This window comes from Bombyx mori, chromosome 9 (genome assembly GCF_030269925.1).
Source record: "Bombyx mori chromosome 9, ASM3026992v2".
NCBI lineage: Eukaryota > Metazoa > Arthropoda > Insecta > Lepidoptera > Bombycidae > Bombyx > Bombyx mori.
Genome location: NC_085115.1, coordinates 4,501,872 through 4,525,749, shown reverse-complemented (window position 1 = coordinate 4,525,749; position 23,878 = coordinate 4,501,872). Strand labels below are relative to the sequence as shown.

Below are 23,878 nucleotides of genomic sequence, written 5' to 3'. Positions count from 1 at the left end.
TCACGGCAGAAATAAGCAGAGTATAGATATCTACTCGTCCGGACTCACAAGTAGGTCCTACCACCAGTAATGTGATGTATACAATAGTAATGTGACGTACTTCACTTTTATGCTTAGGTCCGGTACGAGCACTCTCCAATTAAAGTTCTGATTTTAAATATACAGAATATAAAAATACCGTTTACCAAAAACTGGATCCAGGGCTATAAAGCCTAATAACATATTATATATGCTTGTAAAAAGGACTCTACCACCACCATCGTTAGTAGTAACATGTATTGTAAGCCCGCACGGGTAGGTACCGCGATCCCGCCTATATACCGTGTAATAAACCGTATTATGTATCGTGTAATAAAAATCAAATCAGCAAAATTATAATTGGCGTAAGTCCTGGTGGTAGGACCTCTTGTGAGTCCTCGCGGGTAGGTACCACCACCCTGCCTATTTCTGTCGTGAAGCAGTAATGCGTTTCGGTTTGAAGGGTGGGGCAGCCGTTGTAACTATACTTGAGACCTTAGAACTTATATGTCAAGGTGGGTGGCGCATTAACGTTGTAGATGTCTATGGGCTCCAGTAATCACTTAACACCAGGCGGGCTGTGAGCTCGTCCACACACCTAAGCAATAAAAAAAAACCGTGAAGCAGCCTTGCATTCCGGTTTAGAGGGTGAGTCAGTCGCGATACAATACAATCGAACTTCGACAGTATAAAGTCAATAGTTATAATAAAAGAGGGCAAAATAGAAAAGTAGAGTCCGGTGTGTACATTGTAGAAACGAATAAAAATAGAAAACGGTATTTATTAACTAGAGAATTTAAACTTTGTTTCACTAGTTGGATTCAATTGAACCTGACAAAGTTATAATCAGATAAACATTTTTGGAGACTATTTTTATAAATATGAAACTAACCGAGTCTACAGCATGAAAATAATTTGAACCTTGGTAAATAATATTGGCTACATTTCATATAAAGTATATTCCACGTGCGCGAACCTGTTAGAGCTTGGCAGAAAGGTAGCAAAAATAAAATAGCACGCAATGTAACGCAAAGGGAGCTGTTAGTATTTGAAGACCGTTGATCCCGCGAGTCAGTTGAGTTAGCATTAATCTAACGCGATTGATTAATCTGTGCCTGCAACACGGACGATTTCAATGTCTATACATACGAATAGATCAGATAACACTGCATGGTTTTATTGCTTAGATGGGTGGACAAGCTCACAGTCCACCTGGTGTTATGTGGTTACTGGAGCCCATAGTCATCTACGACGTAAATGCGCGACCCACCTTGAGATATAAGTGCTAAGGTCTCAAGTATAGTTACAACGGCTGTCCCGCCCTTCAAACCGAAACGCATTACTGCTTCACGGCAGAAATAGGCAGGGTGGTGGTACCTACCCGCGCGGACTCACAAGAGGTCCTACCACCAGTCATGCATTTACGTTTGGGCATGACATACTGTAATTCGGCGTTTGTTGTCCAATATGTTTGTAAGTAGGAACATTTTAGTATATAAAACTTCGGTAACTATGTAACTTCAGACGAACTGCGAGCTCTGTTTGTTTACGAAAATAATAATAATGGTACACTCCACAAACGGTATGTCCTCGTTATCATTATGAAACTCGAGACCTACTACTATTTTTAAATAACGCGAATTTGTTCAAACGCGCATAAAATGGCACGGCAGATTACTCACGTCTGACGCCGGCTGGATTAAAGTTTATACACGACGAATATTCCCAAGTCGTCGTCGTTGCAAAACTTTCGTCTTTGTCATGTAAGAAAGTAAGAAGGAACAGAGGACCGTTTGTCTTCGGGAAGGCCCTCTTTGCATTTCGGGTAGTAAATAACTGAAAACAGAAATGTACAATCTTGAATTAAAATGGCGATAAATTTTCTTATGTAATGGAAATTCTTGGTTGGCCATTAAAACGATAAAATATTTATTTCGATTAGTGTTAAGTGGTTACTGAAGCCCATGGACATCTACAACGTAAATGCGCCACCCACTTTGAGATATAAGTTCTAAGGTCTCAAGTGTAATTACAACGGCTGCCCACCCCGAAACCGAAACGCATTACTGCCTCACGCCAGTAATAGGCAGGGCGGTGGTACCTACCCGCGCGGACTCACAAGAGGTCCTACCACCAGTATTTACTAAATAGAAACGACATGTACCACTGCAATTAATTACAAAGAATTCACAAATTTTAGGGTGGCGCAACACAGGTATTGGACTAGATTAGCACCTCTCTAACTTTTCGCTTAGGTGTCCTAAACGATGACAAATGAACTCAGCAGAGAATGGGCAGTATCTCCCCAAGTATTATGCCAGCATGATGGTAATGCCAACTAACTTTTACTCGTGGTAGAACGTATTAAGAACCTGCAAGGCTGCCTACAAATATTTCGTGGTCACTGCCTTTTTAAATTTAGTGTATGCTCGATATTTCAGAGCTCTTGCTTTCAATAGGCTATGACCTAGATTCCTAGACTATTCTTTATTAAAACAGCACTGATATAAAAATTAACTTCGCGTCGAAAATAGATTTTAATGTGTTTTGCTATAAGAATTACGTAAGGAGCAACAAGTTTGCAAGAAGATTGCCGTCCAATTCAGATAGCTTTCCAAAGATGCAGACTTTTTTGTAGAATTGCGTAATGAGTTTTTTAGAGACGACCATAAGGTTTTGATGGTAAACAATTGCATTCTATTTAACAATGTTAATATTTTTATGAGGGGCTCTACATCTGGAGAAAATAAAGTAACAGCTCTAGCTGTTGAAATTTTTGTAATTTACATTTCAATTTCATTAGAGTTTTTAAATCGACTAGAGGTCCCGCAATAGTCGAAATTCGACTATAATTAATTGGAATTGTAAGTTGGTACACTATTATGATTGTATTTTATACTTCTATAATCACAAATTTCGCCAAGACTACACTATAAAAAATATTAACAAAGACAAACAATATTTAATCTCAATTTGACAACAGACGTCAAGAACAAAAGTTTGACAATAAATAGTATGCATACGTGTGTGCGTCAAATACATGGTATGTAGTGTGTGTAATGTTTTATTTATTGATTTAATGTATATTTTATACATTATTTAAAAAATATTAGCATTGTGCACTTCTTCTCTATATTCTCTATAAATGTGGAAAATTTCGTACTCCTCCGTCCGCGCAATTTTCGTAAAAAGGGATACAAAGTTTTTGCTTCACGTATTAATATATAGATTGCTGTTAATTTTAGAAAACATTTCAAGTTTCAAAAAACTCAAGAACGCCTAAGATTTTATAAGTCGAGATGTTTTATTTACCATACAATAATTTCGTACACAAGCGTTGGGTTATATCAGAATATATATCGCCGCTTATTGCTGCTATTAATTCAAGGATTCTGGATTAAGAGCACCTATGAATAGGCGCGCATGTTAGAGGCAAAGCCGAGTGCTCTTCACACCCCGTTTAACATACAATTACTATGAACTACTGAATTATAGCTTGAATAACCATTGTTATGGTAAAACAAACGGGAGCTAGCAAAGCAAGATTTAGCTTAAGCGAAGCCTTGATCAAATACAGAAGATTCTAATTCTAAAAGTATTCTGCTAAAAATGTACTGGACGCGTCCATCCAAATGTTTTGTTTGTTGAAAAATTCACGTAATACCATAATTAAATAATTATCTTATTTATTTAATATCCAAAATGCAAACCTTAGTTATCAGTGAAGCAAACTTTATTGAACACAAAATAACAAAATCGTTATCACCAGTTTGCTTTTTGATTTCGAGCCTTCGTAATTTGAATTTAACTATATTGGGAACTACGGGGATATAAGTTATATTATTTTATATGTTATTATGTATGTAATTATAATCAAAATGCAAGTCACGCAAAGAGCCATGGAACGGGCTATGTTAGCCATTTCTCTACGGGATAGAATGCGCAATACCGAAATCCGTAGAAGAACTGGTTTGACTGACATAGTCAAAGTGATTTCTCGGAAAAAGTGGAAGTGGGCCGGCCACATATTATGCCGTCGCACTGACAATCCAAGCGACAGATATATATGAGAAATTACGAGTTCGTAAATTGGTTAAAAATACATATAATTATGAGTAAATATTTAAAACTAGCCCGGCAGACTTCGTAGTGCCTCAATCGATAAATAAAAGACCTAAACTTTTGTATAAAATAAACTTAAAACAAACAAAAGGAATCCGTCAGACGGAGGACACATCAAAGGGAAAACAAAATTGTTATTTTTATTTATAATAATTCCGAGCATTTTCATATTTATCTACCATTTAAACCTTCTCTGGACTTTCACAAATAATTCAAGACCAAAATTAGCCAAATCGATCCAGCCGTTCTCGAGTTTTAGCGAGACTAACGAACAGCAATTAATTTTTATATATATAGATAATGATTTCCTTATAATTCGTTCAATGACGACCACGCCTTGCCATGATATAACTAGCCTAATATACGAAAAACTTGAAGAGTTCGCTTATAGCCTATCGTGTGTTGATACTATTATAGAAATGCTTGAACTACAAAATCTGTAGGACGTTTTACTCAATCAGAAAACACTAACAAGCAAAACAAACCTGATAAATTATTATTCAAGGGTTAGAAAACTACGTGGATAGTCTTTATAATTTTAATTTCAGCTCGGCCCTCAAAGTGTCGGGAAGTGAACATTTTTGAGTATTTCATTTTCGTAATGCCTTAAATACTGTGTTAATTTCGCCCTTGGATTGGAACGAAGGGAATGCTTTGACTCTCGACCCCTATGGGATGCTTCTATTTGTATTTGAAAGTTGTTTTTGTGTATAAAATGCAACAACGTTCATAGCATTCCAAGTTTGATTTAAATTTTACGATTGATGTTCGGGGATATTCATGTTGACGTTCACATTCCTAACGTAAATAAAACAGAGAATGTTTGATTAAAAACAAAATTTAATATTTTGTTTATTAAGAATTTATATAAGTATATAGCAAAAACTTTGTATCCCTTTTTATGAAAATTGCGCCGACGGAGGAGTATGAAATTTCCCACACTTATAGAGAATGTATAGAAGGAGTGCAGAATGCTAATATTATTTATTTATTATGCATTAATAATACATTACATCAATAAAAAAAACATTACACATACTACTATGTATTTGACACACACACATGTATAATAATATACTCTTTATTTATTGTCAAACTTTAGCTTTTTTTTATTACTTGGATGGGTGGACGAGCTCACAGCCCACCTGGTTTTAAGTGGTTACTGGAGCGTATAGACATCTACAACGTAAATGCGCCACCCCCCTTGAGATATAAGTTCTAAGGTCTCAATATAGTTTCAACGGCTGCCCCGCCCTTCAAACCGAAACGCATAACTGCTTCACGGTAGAAATAGGCGGGGTGGTGGTACCTACCCGTGTGGACTCACAAGAGGTCCTACCACCAGTAAGACATTATTATTATTAAGTTATTGCTTAAAGTCTGTGGTCAAATTGAGAATAGGTTAATATTGTTTATCTTAAATATTATTTGTCTATAATGTAGTCTTGGCGAAATCTATGATTATAGAAGTATAGGTATAATAGTATTTGACAATAGAACCGGAATAACGTTCAAGCTTGTAATTTCAATTAATTATAGTCGAATTTCGACTACTGGAGGACTACTATAATATTTAACACTATGCAGAGTAAATAACTGTCTATTTTTTATATCTTATCATTTAATTTCGTAACTAAAACAAACTCGCTGTGTCGCGACGATACGGCTATGATTACTCTGACCTTTAAATGGCGTCAAAATTGATCGACTAAATTTATATTACGCATATTGTAATTAATTATTTAAAAAAAAATCGAGACCTTATTTCTATATTTCTCAGCTATATGTTTGTTATCTTTGAAAAATACAATACATCATTATCTATAAACTAAAATACTTCAGACATTACTACAGATTTGCTCGTTTCAAAACAAATAACAATTCCCAGAGAAGATACAATATTTTCAAAGAATTTAAGGTCAGAATACAGTGGGCAACGACTTTCGAAGATATCTTCATGTCTACAGGGCGTTCGTTATATGAATTAGCCGTCAGACGCAGAAAAGACTTTAAATGCAGAAAATAATTTAATAACAATTCATTTTATATTAACAACTGTATTCGCGTGGTTACGTGAATACAATAAAGTTAGGAATAGGAAGCTAATTTTTCTCTTCCATTTTCTTCTATGAACCGTCAGATCAACACTCACTCCTCTCTCTCTCTCTCATATCGTCATGCACACACATCATCCGTGTCTTCTTCGATCGACCTCTTCCCCCTCTACCTTGCACTACCATTTCCATACATCTCCTAGTCACATGCATCTTCTCTATACGCATCACATGTCCATACCATGCTAACTGTCCGCTTTTTAATTGACGGGAATATACACTAAGTCCTAAATTTCTTGCAACCCATAGCAAAGAAACACATCCAAAGCAATCATAACACTAATATTGGTAATTAGAGAAAAACTTGATTGCACAGCAGTCTCATTAAAAACCAGATGAATGGGAACAAAAATTGTATCAACGTTACAATTGTATTCGTTTAGGTTACTAGGTTAACAATTACAGCTGTTCATGACTTACTGTCTACAAACGCATTATTGTCCGTCTGTGTGACTAACTGAATACTAGGCCAATTAATTAGGATATTCGATTTAATTTGTATTGGAGTTATGCTTACACTTTTGGTTCCGTACATAAAATTATTTGTTTTTAATAGTTATAATTTCGTGGTTAAAGGTTCCCAGTAAATAGGTGGATATCAATTTAAACAGTTTATTTTGTAATTTGGAGAGATAACCATAATAAAATTTGATTTTTTGTTGGAGCACTAACTATTGCTACAGTTAAATAAATGCTATCATCTACGCTTAGAAGTGAATCTGAAGTCTTATTGACTTTGTAATAAGGATTAGCAAATGCTTGACTGCTTAGCGGATAATAATTAGAGAAAAAATAATTTGCGGAAGTCATCATGGGAAAACTCCATTGTAAGTTTTGAAAACGATATCCCGTACCCACAGACTGACTAGGTAAAGATCTCGCCTACCCAATAAGCTTGTGAGAGTGAGAGTATGTGAATCAGATGGCACAGCAGGAGAATAAAGCGGTTGCAACTGATCATCATTATTGACCGCGACATCACTTCAAACTTATTCAAAGATTACTCGACTAAGAAGAATACGATTTTCTGTCTCAAGTTTAAGCTTATTTTTTCAAATGACCCCTGAGTTTATATACAATGTGCCAACAAAGCTAAACCTTATAACAAAGAGTTCCTGCAACTGACAAAGTGGGTTGCAGTGTGATTCACTGACAAATTGTAATGTGTAATTGTAAGTGAAGGCTTAAAAAGATAAACTATATAAAAACTAATCAGTCTTTAGAGTAATATCGCACACGCTGTATTTAATAGCCACGATAACTTTATTATATTAATGTTAAATATCTTTATATAAATTGCTATTATAACTCAGTCTTTGTTAAGATAAAGCTGTGAAGGAAGAATTGTTAAAAATGTGTATTTATTTATATTACGTATTTTTCTTGTATTTAATAGGAAATGTGAATACCATGTCCTTATACGGACCAGCTTTGACAAGGTATAATCCTTGCGGTTTGGGTATAATATATTTCGACAATGTAAAGGGATTTGACTGGCGAGCAGTAGTGGATTTCGGACTATACAATAATTTAGAAAAAGTTGAAATGGAAGTTTATTTCGAAAAGGAAATAAAAATAAATAAGGTGAGTAATTGTGTTTAGATTAAAATTTTAACAGAATTTATTTATTACTAGAGGTCCCGGAGTATTCGAAATTCGACTATAGTTAATTCGAATTGTAAGTTTGTACACTATTATGATTGTATTTTATACTTCTATAATCACAAATTTCGCCAAGACTACACTATAAAAAATATTAACAAAGACAAACAATATTTAATCTCAATTTGACAACAGACGTCAAGAACAAAAGTTTGACAATAAATAGTATGCATGCGTGTGTGCGTCAAATACATGGTATGTAGGGTGTGTACTGTTTTTTTTATTGATTTAATGTATCTTTTATGCATTATTTTAAAAATATATTAGCATTGTGCACTTCTTCTCTATATTCTCTATAAGTGTGGAAAATTTCATACTCCTCGGTCCGCGCAATTTTCGTAAAAAGGGATACAAAGTTTTTGCTTCACGTATTAATATATAGATAATATTTAATTTGTGAACTAGACCTTTCGGTCGTTGTTCAAGGTAAATTTAATTCAAGATCGTCATATGTAGGGAAGCATTGGTTGTTTTTGAATTGTTTAAAAAAATTGTATGCATTTTGATATCATCAATACACATTAAACTAGCTCATTCAGAATGACTGCTCTTTCGCAGTTCATTGAAAATATATTTATTTATGTGGCCAATGGCCAATGGCCAATCTGCTAAATAGATATTACTAAGTTTTACAATAATAATTTTAAAAGTCTTCAGTTTGGGCGCATCTTAAAATACTGCTGGATAATTTAGTTTTTAATTTACGGTATCAAACTTTATGTTGATTCTGTGATTTTCTTAGTTTTCATAAAATTAAATTTAAACAATGTAATAAATAGTTGCAATCGATACATATTTATGATGCGAAACAATTTAATTCAAATAGTATGATTGTTATTATTTAATATTAACAACTTTTGTTTGACTACTAGAAGGATGCTAATTCTGAATACTAAAAAACACATGTGAAGTTACATACATGAAGTTACATGTTTTTTCAAAAAGTCATCAACCTGCAGTTAGTATTAACGCTGTGTACAGTTGACTACAAAAACAATAGACCTTATAGTACCAAGCGCATCTTTCAATTGCAATATTGCTTCTATAAAATTAGGTGTTTAATTATAATATGAACTATGTAATTTAATATAAGCCTATTAAAAAGAGACGTGACTGCCGATGCTTACGATTTGTAATAAGCGGGTAGTGAGATGACTGAGTATTATTAGTGTCCGTCAAACCTTTATATGGAAAAGATAATGTTTCACATTCCTAGTACAATAATGTTTTTGTTTAGGCATCGCAAAATACAACCTTCGTTGTTGTAAGAAATAATTGGCATCATATAATAATTCGTCCGATCGGCCCTTTACAAGAACGTTTCACGTTTGATCTGAATATACGAAATTCGAGTGGAAACGATGTACCCGTCGTAACGATGTTCTCCATCAACAAAGTGATTCTTTGTAATGATGAAATCAAGGTAAATAACATCTATTATTATTATCCCGAAAAATTAATCTCAAAGATTACGACCAAAATTTTTTATGTAATTTAAATAGTTAATTCTCTCATTGATCCTTTTGAAAATAATGAAGCCGATAAGCGATACCCGCTAGTCTGATCTGGTTAAGACGCTCACCGGCCTGCCAATAACCGAGGCTATAAAGACCGCCGAGGACAGGAAGACGTGGGGAAGCATTGTGCATCGAGTGGTCCACATTTTAGATTACACACGACCTTCAGTAATGAAGAGATCGACTTAGAAGACGAAGAAAGCCGATAAATACCTAAATATTTTTAAAGGGTAGTTTAAAATAGCTTAATACTATACGACATCCAAATGAACGAATAATGAACTGAACAAATACACAATGTAATAGACACGAAAAACCTTTATTTTTATTGCATAGATGGGTGGACGAGCTCACAGACATCTACAAGATAAATGCCGCCACCCGCCTTGAGATATGAGTTCTAAGTTCTCAGTATAGTTACAACGGCTGCCCCACCCTTCAAACCGAAACGCATTACTGCTTTACGGCAGAAATTGGCAGGGCGGTGGTACCTAACCAAGCGGACTCACAAGAGGTCCTACCACCAGTAATCTCAAAGTAAACTAATCCTTTTAGCCATTTAGAATTTCTAATTAGAGCATCTATGATTTTATTAAATTGAACATGCATCTGTTCACTACAATTCAAACATGTGTTGCAGGCCAGACAAAAAACAAGCTCCTACGACATAACACATAAATATAATGGTGGAAAAAAATATGCTCATGTATGTGGCCGAAGATCCTTGGAAAATACCGAATTGACTTCTGTAAGGACTGAAGCAAAGGCAGGGGATTGGCCGTGGCACGTTGCTATACTCATAAGACAACCAAAATCTGTTGTAGGTGTTTACAATTGTGGTGGAACCATCATTTCTAGGAGAGCAGTTTTGACAGGTATTTGATTTACTGATTTAATTGTAATCAACGCACATCATCTGGCGGCATTAAGCCGTTGTCCCCGTGACCTTGGTAGCACCCCGTGAATATTTCGTGCGCCGGTTTAAAAGTCGGCGAGAGAGGCCCAAGATGACGACGCATAAAATATTCTACATACGTGATTATAAAGAGAAGCCGTGTTTTTTTTTTCTTCCTACCTATGCTGATAGCCTTGAGAGGCTATTTCAGCTTCGCCCTAACGTGTAGGTGAGCTCACGGGAGTGTTGCTAACACTGGCCCTAGCAAGAGCAATGCTTCGCAGAATCTACCACCAGATCGGAAACGCGACCTACTGAGAAGATCCGACGAGAAACACAGTGGGCTGTGTCTATGAGTTAATTCGCTCGTCGAGCCCTTCGTCGCAAGCGACGGGTTCGACTAGGACGGTGACTGGTGCTTGAGGTACCTAACCGCACCGTTAATGGATCGGGAGGATCCGTAAATACGTGTTTTGGGCGACGTCGATCCAGGCGGACGACATTCAGCTATTCCCTACTAAGGCTTAAATTTGTTAATTAAAATATATTAATGATTCTAACCTGACTTTGGTTCCAGCCGGTCATTGTCTATTTATGAATGGTAGCTTAGTTGAAGCAAACAATATTGTAGTAATCGCTGGAGTAAATAATCACAAAGATTTAACTCAAATTGGTAGACAAGAAAGATTGGTATGTTCCCATGAATTCACTGTTTACCTGCTTCTAACTATTTACATATTTTCATAGTATTAACTGCACTTATTCAACTTATTTATAAATACATATTCATTATTAATCCCTATATTTTCGCTGATACTCCATATATGTGATGTATGCTCGCTGCTTAACAAACATTAACTTTTATTATATGCTCCTGGCATTGCTGAGGTCCATGGGCGACGGTAACCACTCACAATCAGGTGGGCCGTATGCTCGTCTGCCTACAAGGGCAATAAAAATAAAATAAAAAAAGTATTCGATAACTTCTTCAATAAACTTAATTCGTGAATTAAATATTTTATTCGTTTTTTATTTTTATTGCTTAGATGGGTGGACGAGCTCATAGCCCACCTGATGTTAAGTGGTTACTGGAGCTCATATACATCTACAACGTAAATGCGCCACCCACCTTGAGATATAAGTTCTAAGGTCTCAAGTATAATTACAACGGCTGCCCCACCTTTCAAACCGAAACGCATTACTGCTTCATGGCAGAAATAAGAAAGGCGGTGGTACCTACCCGTCCGGACTCACAAGAGGTCCTACCACCAGTAATAAGATTTAAATGTGATGTGAAAATTTTTATGTTAAAATGGTAAAATATACACAAAAGCACACTAAAAAATTTTTAAATCCCTGTTGCCAATGAACTCTGTTTAGTTTAAGTGACATTTTTGCAACTTTACAGGAGAGCCATTTAATCTATAAAACTTGGAAAAAATATCATGACAAAAAACTTCTTCAGCTATTTTAATGGAATAAATAGTAATTGTTGTTCAATTAAAAACATCGAACTGGTGATACTAATACCAAATAAAAAGAACCATTAATTACAAAGATGAATTTCGCGTATTAAGCGAAATGTCGTTTAAACCGTTCATCAATACTACCTGGAGCCACTGCGGTCATCCACAATGCGTTTCCAGAGATCTTTTTTGTCACGTACCATCCGGCTATGGAATGAGCTCCCCTCCACGGTGTTTCCCGAGCGCTATGACATGTCCTTCTTCAAACGAGGCTTGTGGAGAGTATTAAGCCGTAGGCAGCGGCTTGGCTCTGCCCCTAGCATTGCTGAAGTCCATGGGCGACGGTAAAACAAGGGCAACAAAAAAAAAAAAAAAAACTCAACAAATGCTCACGATTGACTTCCACGGTGAAGGAATAACATCGTGTAATAAAAAATCAAACCCGCAAACTTATAATTTGTGTAATTACTGGTGGTAGGACCTCTTGCGAGTCTGCACGGGTAGGTACCAACCACCCTGTCTATTTCTGCCGCAGAGCAGTAATGCGTTTCGCTTTGAAAGGTGGGGCAGACGTTGTAACTATACTTTAGACCTTGGAACTTATATCTCAAGGTGGGCGGTGCATTTACGTTGTAAATGTCTATGGGCTCCAGTAACTACTTAACACCAGGTGGGCTGTGAGCTCGTCCACCCATCTAAGCAATAAAAAAAAAACAAATAACCTTTCACCCCTCGATATAAAGTGCACTTTTAATGTTTTTAGGTCCAAAAAATTATATTACATCCCAGCTACACCTACACATACTCAACGTCTGATCTAGCGATATTAAAAGTTTTCACTTGGACATTCACTGATTATGTTCAGCCACTTTGCATTTGGGGACCTGTGTACGAAAAAACGAAATTATTCGGAAAAGAAGCAATAGTGAGTATCTAATGTACGTGGTTTTACAATAAGTTAAATATCAAGTACCAGGTTTCGCTGGAGCTCTACTCCAGTTCTGATAGGCGTTTTACACGTCATATCGGGTCCTCCAGATCCACTAAGGGTGCTTCTAGGTACCTCAAGCACCGGTCATCGTTCTCGTCGAACCCGTCGCTTGCGACGAAGGGCTCGACGAGTAAATTAACTCTCAGACACAGCCCACTGAGTTTCTCGCCGGATCTTCTCAGTGGGTCGCGTTTCCGATCCGGTGGCAGATTCTGCAAAGCACGGCTCTTGCTAGGATTCGTGTTAGCAACGTCATCAGGTTTGGGCCCCGTGAGCTCACTTACTAGTTAAGGCGACACTAATATAGCCTCTTAAGGCTATCAGCTTCAGCAAAAATCTGATAGGCGATTAAATAAAATAAAACCACAAGGTCTAGTATATAATATATTAATAAAGGGCTAAGTATAAAGCTCGCGTTGTTAATTTACCAGAAGGTAGTAGATAAATAGCTTAATAAATTTCATTACCTGTGTTATTTAAGCTATTAGCCAGTTATAGAAGTCATTTAGATTGTATTTTTCATGAAACCTTGTGAAACTCGTACAGCATAATAATAACTCTTATAGCTACCATAAGGGAGCTCATAGACATCAACCATGACAATTGCGCCGCCCATCTTGAGACATGATTTCTTCAGATTTTACAGTAAAAATAATACAAACAGGCACACAAGCAGGCTGGTAAAAAATATCATGGTGGTGGTACTATCTTTGCGGGCTCAAAATACACTCTACCGACAGTAATTACGCAAATTATATTTAAAAAAAAAATTGAAACAAAAAATATTGAAAAAATTGAAATTCAACTAAAAAATTAAAAATAAATAATAGTTTAAAAAAACTAAGAACTACGCTTTTATAGAATATCCAACTAAAAAATAGATAATAAATTTGAATTAAAAATAGTGTAAGAAAAAATGATTTTATTGTAAAAAAAACCGTGCGGTGCATGGTATCAGTAGTTATAAATATTTTATGAACAGATATGAGTAGAAGGGTTACTTTGATAATATCCTGAAAAGCACCCCACGCTTTTTTCTATAAAAGCGTATTTTGTTAGTTTTTTTAAACAATTTTTTTTTTTAACTAAACCTTTGAATAATTTAATACAATTTTCTAGATGGTAGGCTTTGGAGCTACAGAAAAGAACGTGCAGTCAGATATCCTGAGAGCAGCGAACACTATAGTACAGAATGACACGACATGTATAAATTTTGACGCGGACGTTTACCGGCCGCTGTTGAATGAATTCACGTTTTGCACCGGCTACGGTCCTGAATCTGGTAATTAAAGTGTTTTATGTAATTACCGTTAGCGATACGCTGTTGGTAGACGCCTAAATATATACCAAGAGACATTTGTCAAATACTTTTTTTTATTTTATTGCTTAGGTGAGTGGACGAGATAACAGCCCGCCTGGTTTGCCTATGTAGGCAGACGAGCATACGGCCCACCTGATGGTAAGTGGTCACCGTCGCTCATGGACGTCAGCAATGCCTGGGGCACAGCCAAGCCGCTGCCTACCATAAAGAACTCTCCGCAAGCCTCGTTTGAAGAAGGACATGTCATAGCGCTCGGAAAACACCGTGGAGGGGAGTTCATTCGTTCATGGTGTTAAGTGTTTACTGGAAGCTCATAGATATCTATAACGTAAATGCGCCACCCATCTTGAGATATAAGTTCTAAGGTCTCAGTATAGTTACTTTCCTTCATTGTTTAATAATTAAAAAGCATAACTTAAATTTATCCGTAGTATTAGATTTTGTGAAGGTATCCTATGTAAAATTGTATACGAAATTTTAGAGATTTTTTGATTGACAAATATACATTTTCTATAATATATGCTCCAATAACCATGCTGATATGTAAATTGATAATAAAAACATTATAGGTCTGGAATATTTTCAACCACAGTTGATCTATTAAAATAAGACTGAAATGTTTTTGAATGGATTTTTAGGATCAATGCGTAGTCTATACTAATATTATAAAGAGGAAAGATTTGTTTGTTTGTTTGTATTGAATAGGCTCCAAAACTACTGAACCGATTTGAAAAATACTTTCACTGTTTGGAAGCTACACTATAAGTATTCCCAAGTGACATAGGCTATAATATTTTTTGAAAAAAAAATTAGGGAACCTTCCTAAAACTCCAATAAACTCCACTAAAACCCAAGGCGTAAAAAAATTACCTAAACTATTATTTACATCGCGTGCCCTGCGAAAACTATTGATGATAGAATAAAATAATGTACTACGACTTTGTAGAACACATTATTATTTACAAAAAATGTCGCGACAGTATATGTCTAACTATTATAGTTATGCCGCAATAAAACAACGTCAAATATCGTTGAAATTTTTCTTAAAGACCCGAGCGGAGCCGGATCGGACCGCTTGTAATTAATAATTTGCATGAGCAAGAAAAATAAATCGGTAAATATTTTATTTCAGCTGTCAATCCTCGTAATGGAGACAGTGGAGGAGGACTCATAGTGAGGGCAATACAGACAGATCACAAAGTAACTTGGTATCTAAGAGGAGTCCTTTCTAAATGTGGAATCTCACCTGGACATACCGAATGTGATCCTACCTACTACATGGTTTACACCGATGTGGGTCCACACTATGGTTGGATATACCATCATTCCGGCTTGCACTATTTAATGAATGTCGTGGAATAAAATGTAAGGAGACATAAGCGAAAAAATGTTATGAACAACATGTTGATATAAGTGTAAACAAAAAATTGTGATATTACCCAATACATATTTTTAAGATTATGATAATATTGTAACAAAACTCATATGCATAAGTTAATGGAAAATATATTTAAAAAATGTGTTTAATGAACTTGTAAACTGTGTTTTTTTTAAATTAGTACATACATTTTTTTCTAAATGAAAATACATATAAAGCAATCACTATAGATTGTAGCTTCGAATGCTCTAAGACTATAAGACTTATAAATTTTTCTCCTACCTACGCCAAAAGTTCGGTTTTCCTCCCGCTGTACAGGGAAGAAAGTCTAACTTTACCTCCCGCTGTACAGGGAAGAAAGTGTAGCTTTTCCTCCCTGGGTAATGACAAGTGCGCATGCGCGTTAGTGTCTACGTCTGCTCTCACGCACCTAAAATTCTCAGCCATTGTTGTGCTCGGGTAATTTGCAATATTGTGTTTAGTGTAAAAGTGAAATAAACAAAAGGCAATAAAATTTTATAGTGAAGTATTAAACAAAGATGAGTTCATCAGACAGTTCTTATTCAATTAGCAGTAGTTTATTTAAAAATTAAAAAACAGTTAAATTGTTGTTCTATGAGTATGGGGGGGCTCCGCCCCCCTACCCCTAGCCAGGGCTTCGCCCCTGGACCCCGGCTCGGTACTCCACGAACTTTCGGCCTGGTAGGAGAAAAAACAGTATGTGCACCAAGGGAGAAAAGTAGGACATTTCCTTCCGCGTGTAAAATTGCCACTCGAGCCGAAGGCTAATGTACTATTATGACACACAATGACAAAAAATGAAAGTAGTAAATTCAATAGTAAAACACGGGTATTTTTAACTAATATACTAGTGAGAATCATTCAAAAATAAATTAATTTCGTCAGTTTTATAATAAAAATAATTGAAATTACACCAAACTTTGAAAGTGTTTAGTATCCCTTTTGAATACCCACGTTGTTTCTACAATTTGAATTGAATTCCTTTTCTCGGATTGCAAAGAATAAAATCATGTTTTATAAAAAGCAATTTATTATTAAAGTGACGACCCTCATAAAGACAGAAGCGTGTTGCGCTTCAGAAATTCAATTACACGGTTGTAGAATTCTCTAGAAACGTCCTGCGCTACGCTCGTTACTTTGAATCTACACAATTTTGTTTTAGGAATGTGTAAGTCACCTAGCTTATTCAGAATATTAAATGTATAGTTCCAAAAAGTATCTTCTGTTATTTTCTGAATTTATTATTAAATAAATCGCTATAAGGTAGATTATATTGGTTACAATAGCAAAGACGTCAAATATAGTATGTTAAATGAGCCGTTGGATATTATTTTTTCACGTCTGTTTTTCTTGTTGTTTTTTTAAATTATTTTATTTATATTTAAAAGCTGTCAGTTACATTGTGTCCGTAATAGTTTTAGATTTTTAAATGATGGTATGGCGTGTTGCAAACTCGCACGAGCTGGTTCCACCAATTGGGCATTACAACTAACACAAGCCGTATTATAATACTATTGCGAGTTCTGCATCATATTTTAGGGCGGTCGGTGGTATTCACTCACTATATGATCTTCGATAAACTAACTAACATCCTAACGGATAATAATTAAACTGATTTTCAGGTTTACATTTAATTTTACAATATTCAATGTTTTAAATATCACAAGGTTACAGATCGGAATCGCACAAAAGTGTGGTAAGCTTTTATTTGAGATCAAATAATCTTTCTTATATATCATAACCTGAATCACCTCGAGCTACTGTTGCGTCTGCTATTGGTGCTGTTGCTCTCGGCAACTTGACGGCAAGATCCGTTTTTTATGAAGGAAGGATTACTGTGTGTGTTGGCCGGAAGACCTCTCCAGTTTCACCAGGACAGGGTGAAGCTTCATTTACGTAGAGCCTTTATTAATTCACTTACCTACTGAACGATGCACTGACATGTAAGAGAAATTGCTTCTTCAAAATCCCAAATACCAAAAAAATCTAATACCATCGGTATTAACACGTTTTCATGAAAAAGTTACGAAAAGTTCATGTGTATGTTTATATTTTTTAATAACGAGTTAAATATAAAGAATAGCGTCAGCCGAAGCCATGGCTGTATATGTAAATATGTTTTAAATTTATTATGGGCATGTGAATCAATACTTTCTCTTACTTGGGGTTCTATCCACTTTTATGCGAGCATATTTGTTCCCCTTTCCATTACGCAAAATGTCCTAGGGCATGTTAAGGGATCGAAATAATGAATAACATTGTTGTACGTGGCATTCATTTTTCATTGTTTTTAAATTGCCATTTAATTTACTTTTTACAATCTTTTCGTTTCTTTTTCTTTTTTGTTAGAATTTTTCAGACAGTCAGTGATCCGCAGAAGAGGGCGATAATAATGTTAAAGACCCGGTCGAGAAAATTCCATGAAAGGCCGAACTGAAAACTGTTACTGTGATAATGTGAGATAATAATTTGAAGTCGTCGTGGCCTTAATTTTAATTCAAAGGATAAAAGGACAAGCCGTCCTCCGGTGCACTCGTGTCGAGCGGTGCAACGGTGTTCGAATCTCGCGGACGGGTACCAATTTTTGTGATGAAATACTTCACAAATGTTCACGATTGATTTCCACGGTGAATGAATAACATCGTGTAATAAAAATCAAACTCGCAAAATCATGGTTTGCGTAATTACTGGTGGTAGGACCTCTTGTGAGTCCGCACGGGTAGGTATCACCGTCCTGCCTATTTCTACCGTGAATCAGTAATGTGATTGATTTGAGACCTTAGAACTCATATCTCAAGCTGGGTGGCGCATTTACGTTGTAGATGTCTATGGGCTCCGGTAACCATTTAACACTTTAAGTCGTCGTGGCCTAACGGATAAGACGTCCGGTGCATTCGTGTTGAGCGATGCACCGGGTGTTCGAATCTCAGGCGGGTGCCAATTTTTCTAATGAAATACGTACTCAACAAAATCTTCATGATTGACTTCCACGGTGAAGGAATAACATCGTGTAATAAAAATCAAACCCGCAAAATTATAATTTGCGTAGTTACTGGTGGAAGGACCTCTTGTGAGTTCGGGCGGGTAGGTACCACTACCTGGCTTATTTCTGCCGTGAAGCAGTAATGTGTTTCGGTTTGAAGGGTGGGGCAATCGTTGTAACTACCGAGACTTTAGAACTTATATCTCAAGGTGGGTGGCGCATTTACGCTGTAGATGTTAATGGGCTCCAGTAACCACTTAGCACCAGGTGGGCTGTGAGCCCGTCCACCCAACTAAGCCATAAAAAAAAAATAAGACATCAACTGCAAATAAAAACTAACAAAATGCATCCAACACAATTGTCAAGGTAATCAATTTGTAATGTATCTTGTCTGACCATCTAACATCAAATAAATTCGTAATCCCTTCAACGATAATCCAAAAAAGTACATGTACCGATTATGAGCCTTTTTTTGAGTTTTAATGAGCAAACTTAAAGTGTGGTCATGAGTGGTCATGAATGTATGCCTGTTAGTAGCCGTCACCATGATTATCGGCTTAAATCAGCTGTAAATCTATCAACTTTTGTCATAATGCATTACTCATTTGAAGAAGGTTTTGGAACTAAAATTTTGGTGGAACCCAATTGTTGATTTTGTAACAGTTTTGTGATTTAACTAAAACTCGGTTTGTAGGTTTGTTCTATAATTCATTAACGTCATTTTACGATGCTTTTACAATCGAAATTTATTTGAACTTTGAATTAAAATTAAGACTTCTTTCGCATTCGCTTCGACGATAAAACTTACAATGTGACATTTGAAAATGTTAACAAACTTCACGCTCCGATACCTAGCACCTGGTTCTAAGTAGTTCAGACGTTGAATTATATGCTCCCGACATTTATTACTTCGATTTTATTGTAGACTAGCGACCCGCCCTCGCTTCGCTTCGGAAACATTAAAACACACATGAAACCAAAAAAATAAAATAAAAAAAAATTAAAAAAAAGTAGCCTATGTTCATCAGGGACAATGTCGGCTTCTAATGGAAAAAGAATTTTTCAAATCGGTCCAGTAGTTTCGGAGCCTATTCGAAACAAACAAACAAACAAATCTTTCCTCTTTATAATATTATTAGTATTAGTATTAGTATTAGTATTAGTATTAGTATTAGTATTAGTATAGACGAATGATAGTGGAAACTGTTTTATTCTGAAATAGATTGCAATGTTTATTTAAGTAAATAAATAATTAATCTGAAAACACGAAAGACTTATAATCATATTATTATGCTTAGTGATGTCACAGTAAAGTTTTGTGAATCATTGCTGGCTTTGTTCTTATGCTTGCTTGGTTGATAAACAAAACTTCTACCGAAGTACAAATCAAATTCTATTCTAGCACTTAAAGCACTTAACAATTCGTATTTCGCTTCTTCCGCTTCGCTTCAGGTGATCCGTTCGCTGTTTCGTTTCGAGTCGTTCCGATTACTAACTGCCTTCGTGACATCCCTGCAACGCTTTTGTAGTCGATACGACATCCCTAGAATCATTGAGAACATTCCTGATAAGTCGAGTATCTTCGATAAGCGTTTCCGACATTTTACAAAAGATAGCGTTGTACTTCTCGAGCGTTCTCGATTTTACTAGTTCTTTTGATATTCGTTTCTGCTATTCGACGATAGATGGCGTTGCTCTTACCGACTTAGCAGTGCCATTAGGCAGTTTATTTGGTTAAGCATGTCAAACGAGATAGATAATAACAAATTTGCTTAACTCATTTCAAGCAATGAATATGATAAAAATGCATATTACTATGTACATATGGCTCAAAAACTTCTGCAAATGTATACTCTAACAATATTACGATATATACGATATACATATATACAAAAGAAGCCGTTTAATATGCCGACAAGATGGGAGCGGAGGACTAGTGGCGCCAGAGGATTGTTTATGAATTTCCAGCAATCGACAACATGTGCACTATTTTGAGTTTGGAGGACTGGCTGGCTCGATTAAGCTAACCGGATTGTTGGAATTTTTACAATAGCTTGTAATCTTTCTTGCATTGAACTTGGTTAATGGACATTAATCTTTGTGACATAAAAGTGATTCAAGTTATCACTTACGTAGCCTCGACCTAAAAGACCCACATTGCTTTTTTTATGATTGAAGGATTACTGGTGGCCCGGAGACCTTTCAACTTTCACCAGTTTCTACTGGCCTATCAGCGTTCGATTTTCTGCAAAGTACACCAATAAACTATATATTTTAAATAAACTATTAATTATATAACAGTATACTGCACATAACACACTGAAAGTCTTTGTGAATTTCTATTTTTGCTTGATTAGATTAAATGTATGCCTGAGAGCGCTGAAAAGCTTCCGGGAGGAAACGTCGATGACATACTGGCTTATTAATTTACTGTTAGCGTTCTATTGAACGCGACGAGGTTCAGAAATAAAGCGAAGGGGTATACGAATTTTGATACTTTCCGAAAATAGTATTTGAATTTTGAAACCGATGTTATTGGGATTTCATAAGGTTTCAGAGCTGAACAAACAATCCTGTATTTCAATAGTTGGGTCCTTCTGTGTATCTATCATTAAACGTAGTTAACCCTATCAAGTTATAATTTTTATTTTATTTTTTTTAAATATATAAATATTTTATTAACAATCACGCCACGTTAACTGGTCCCGTGATAAGTTCGTAAAGACTTGTGTTACAGGTACCAGATATCGGAAATAAATGTAAGATTTTTAGTATACACATACATATATTTAATATACATCCATAACCCTGGAAAAGACATTTATATTTATCATACAAATATCTTCCCTTGGCGGGATTCGAATCCGCGACCCCCCAGTGTAGTGACAATGTCACTTACCACTACACCAGACGGACGTTAAATTAATCGTCTTTCGTGAATACGGTCGAAAGACACGAAAGACCTGGTAAATAAATGGCCCAACTGATGATATTTATTTATTGCGAAGAAGGATAAACGAGCTGAGGGCTCACCTAGTGTAAAAATGTTACTAGGGCCAGCAGAAGTCCGGCACCCACCTTGATCTCACAGTAATTAATAAAACAGTCAATTTGATTATTATCTTACGTCTTACTTTAATGCGTTTAGTTATCACAGGTAGGTGAGGTGTTTTTTATTCACTATCAAAACAAAATTTAAATTGTATATATTTATAAACAACTAGCTGATCCGGCAGACTTCGTAGTGTCTCAATCGATAAATAAAAGACCTAAACTTTTGTATAAAATAAACTTAAAACAAACAAAAGGAATCCGTCCGACGGGGGATACATCAAAGGAAAAACAAAATTGTTATTTTTATTTAATTCTGAGCATTTTCATATTTATCTACCTTTTAAACCTTCTCTGGACTTCTACAAACAATTCAAGACCAAAATTAGCCAAATCGGTCCAGTCGTTCTCGAGTTTTAGCGAGACTAACGAACAGCAATTCTTTTTTATATATATAGATAATAGTACCCGGTAAAATGATATAATTTAATCACCGTCTACAATTATGTGACAATGAAAAAAATATGAATTTCGAACAATATTTCTTAATTTGTTAAAGTAGCTTCAGCTACTTTATTCAATCAACATGCTGGCTCTGGTTCTGACGACGTATTCTATGTATTTAATAAATATGTTACTGGTGGTAGGACTTCTTGTGAGTTTGCACGTGTAGTTATCACCACCCTGCCTATTTCTGACGTGAAGCAGTAATGCATTTCGGTTTGAAGGGTGGGGCAGCCGTTGTAGCTATACTGAGACCTTAGAAGTAATATCTCAAGGTGGGTGGTGGATTTACGCTGTAGATGCCTATGGGCTCCAATAACCACTTAACACCAGGTGGGCTGTGAGCTCGTCCACCCATCTAAGCAATAAAATAAAAAAAGACGTGTGGTGTCGTGGGACACCGGAGAGGAACGAAGTTCCTTATTATAAAAATATTAATTTTAAGTTCTATTCGAGGTATAAAAGAATTTAACTGGAGGTTTCGCAACAACCCACGGTCATTCGGTAACGTGCGAACTTATTGTGGTACACTTCATTCACGGTTGCTTGCATAAGAGTTAGTGTATTGCGCAAACGAACGCTCTGAGATCGTGGTCAATGAATGATAAAAAAATATATTATTTTTTGTACGTTATTATAAATTTAAGTCGTACACTGTGTGCATTACTAATAAAAATCTTACGTTACGGACGTTTTTTCCCGGTTAGGGTCCCCACCGCATCGTCCCATAAAGAACTTCGTTCCTAAAATATATTCCTCCATACGGACTACCAACCTACGAGTATACGTATATAGGCGATACTAGCGTAGTTAAAACTTCAACCTCGCGTGGTTGGCTGCAGCATTGAAGTTGCGTTGAGTATGAGTTCAGAGATAACTCAATCATGTGACCGAGGAGTCGGGTCGGGACCGATCTCGTCTGCGCCGAGAAATAAACCATCAAAATTTCAACCAGACGAGCACAAAAAGTCGAAAAGCGAACACCGTTTTTATTTGCTACATCTCATCGAAGACTCCACAAGTGATTTATTGCCCAAAACGGATTCGGTAATTAGAAATCAACTTCACGAAAAGAACAAAAAAATAATGTAATCAGAATCATAAAAAGAATTTTGGAGCATCTGAGCACTAAAGACTAACCTTTGCCTAAGCCTTTCTTTAACTTTTTGAATTTGAAAAATTTTTTTTATTGAAATCGATCTAATAACACTTCAAACTATAAAAAACTTATCAAAGTTAGTTATACGTACCACCTATTTATTGTACGTTGAACATATTATATTATAGTTTATGTGATATTCTGATGTATCGCTTTGTGAAGCAGCATAATCCTTAAGTAAGTTTTGCTTGAAAGATTAACAAATATTCGCATTAATAATATGGCACAGCAAGAATGCGTCCTGATGGCAAAAATGCAATAGAGACAACAAAGCTAAAGTTAAACAAACAGCATCTAAGATGATTTTCACTGTTTTAGGTCACGTATTATCTGCAGTCTGAAAAAACATATGCATCTCAAAAAACAGAAGTAACAATTGTATCAAATATGAAAAATTATGTAACGAGGAAGTAATTTGATTAAGTAATTATACCCAGCTTGCTCTAATCGCGTGTAAAACTGACATTCACTACGTTTTTTATGAAAATTCTTAAACACGTCACATTCCTAAAGGACGAATTCAAGTGGGATTAAACAGAAAAAAACTTTATTTCGTAGCGCACAAGAACTACAATTGTGAAACAAAAAAGAAAAAAATAACCTCTACATATTATAGCTGGTTAATAATGCTTCCTCTTTCAGGCATTAAAACAAGCGTCAAGTAATCCTATGTTTT

The 23,878-nt window shown here is 35.7% G+C and overlaps 1 protein-coding gene across 1 annotated transcript; it reads left to right on the top strand.

Annotated features, from left to right (window-relative positions):
* The first annotated feature begins 7,468 nt into the window (after window positions 1–7,468).
* On the top strand, window positions 7,469–15,645 carry LOC101735416 (serine protease gd). Its single transcript, XM_004925599.5, has 7 exons — window positions 7,469–7,838; window positions 9,154–9,339; window positions 10,074–10,308; window positions 10,906–11,018; window positions 12,558–12,719; window positions 13,905–14,067; window positions 15,239–15,645. The coding sequence occupies exons 1-7, from the start codon at window positions 7,608–7,610 to the stop codon at window positions 15,466–15,468; spliced, it is 1,320 nt and encodes a 439-aa protein (XP_004925656.1). The 5' UTR covers window positions 7,469–7,607; the 3' UTR covers window positions 15,469–15,645.
* Window positions 15,646–23,878: the final 8,233 nt, after the last annotated feature.